This window comes from Aphanomyces astaci (genome assembly GCF_000520075.1).
Source record: "Aphanomyces astaci strain APO3 unplaced genomic scaffold supercont1.30, whole genome shotgun sequence".
Taxonomy (NCBI): Eukaryota; Oomycota; class Saprolegniomycetes; order Saprolegniales; family Verrucalvaceae; genus Aphanomyces; species Aphanomyces astaci.
Genome location: NW_009798293.1, coordinates 131,194 through 132,604, shown reverse-complemented (window position 1 = coordinate 132,604; position 1,411 = coordinate 131,194). Strand labels below are relative to the sequence as shown.

General features: G+C 49.6%; 1 protein-coding gene across 1 annotated transcript in view; it reads right to left on the bottom strand.

The window, feature by feature from the left end:
- H257_10715 (serine/threonine protein kinase) overlaps positions 1–1,411 on the bottom strand; it is a gene marked incomplete at both ends in the record, with an annotated part of 12,449 nt that overhangs the window by 6,144 nt on the left and 4,894 nt on the right. Inside the window, 7 exons of the mRNA XM_009837354.1 lie at positions 24–119; positions 171–269; positions 337–441; positions 529–630; positions 846–899; positions 970–1,056; positions 1,166–1,261. Of these exons, the coding sequence (XP_009835656.1) occupies positions 24–119; positions 171–269; positions 337–441; positions 529–630; positions 846–899; positions 970–1,056; positions 1,166–1,261 (639 nt within the window). The remainder of the gene's footprint in view (positions 1–23; positions 120–170; positions 270–336; positions 442–528; positions 631–845; positions 900–969; positions 1,057–1,165; positions 1,262–1,411) is intronic.

Sequence of the window (1,411 nt, the reverse complement as noted above, 5' to 3'; positions counted from 1 at the left end):
AGTAGGGGGGGTGACGATATTACCTTATCTTTGTCGTGATGGAGCCCCCACACGACTAGTTCTGCCACGACCGCTGCATGCCCGCGCTCGGCCGCCACATGCAGCGGTCCCATTCCGTCCTACCAAAACAAAATAGACGTTAAATCGACTTGGTCTGTTGAATGACTTACACAGTTGGTCATCGTTCGATCCGCGTCTGCCTTTAACAACAACGCGACAATCTCCAACCGGTTCCTCTTGGACGCGACAATCAGAGGCGTGTCGCCATCCTAGGGGAGCGTTAGTACTACTAGTAGTAACGTTACTACGACGATTGATCGTTGTAAGGCTACTAACCGTGCTGGGGAGGTTGATGTCCAGCGTTGCGTGAAGGAGCAACCGTCGCACGACCTCCACATGTCCTTTCTCGCAAGCGACATACAGCGGCGTCATAAGTTGGTCCTGTAGCAATAAGTACCCGCAAAAGCGGCAAAAGTATTACTTTTTGTATATATACTGTATCGGATGTTTTGTACTAGAAGTACTCACATTGGTGCGGTGGTTCACTAGCACGGTAGGGTGGAGCAGCACCAGCTGCACAATCTCGGCATGGCCGTTCTGGCACGCAATATACAGCGGGGTCGTGCCGTCCTACGGTTCAAAGAGTGTAAAAACACTAAAATATTGTCAAATGTGACTATTAAAAGTGAATAGTCTCAAAAGTCACTGGAAATGCGAGGAAAAAGCGTCAAAAATGACTAAAAATGGCTAATACACGAAGAGTTGCTACTGTTTATATACATGAGCTGCCGCGTTGATATTTATAGACGGCTGAAGCAGCAGCAGTTGTACGATCTCCACGTGACCATTGTGGAGCGGTGGTCCCAGTCCCATCCGTTGTCGAGGATCTCGTGCAGGGCCTGCGATATATATATAAACACACACGTATACATGTATAAATCACCCAAACTATACTAAAGTCAAGCGTACGGTGACCGCGGCCTGGCACTCCACCAGCACTTGGAGGGCGTCCGTGTTTCGGAACTCGTGGGCAATCTCCAACGCCGTCCGCCCTTTCTACACGTACAGTTTCATTGTTTCGTGGACTTTTCGGCCAATATTTGATGCAATTAGTAGGGGGGGTGATGATATTTGATGCAATTAGTAGGGGGGGTGACGATATTACCTTATCTTTGTCGTGATGGAGCCCCCACACGACTAGTTCTGCCACGACCGCTGCATGCCCGCGCTCGGCCGCCACATGCAGCGGTCCCATTCCGTCCTACCAAAACAAAATAAATGACGTTAAATCGACTTGGTCTGTTGAATGACTTACACAGTTGGTCATCGTTCGATCCGCGTCTGCCTTTAACAACAACACGACAATCTCCAACCGGTTGCTCTTGGACGCGACAATCAGAGGCGTGTCACC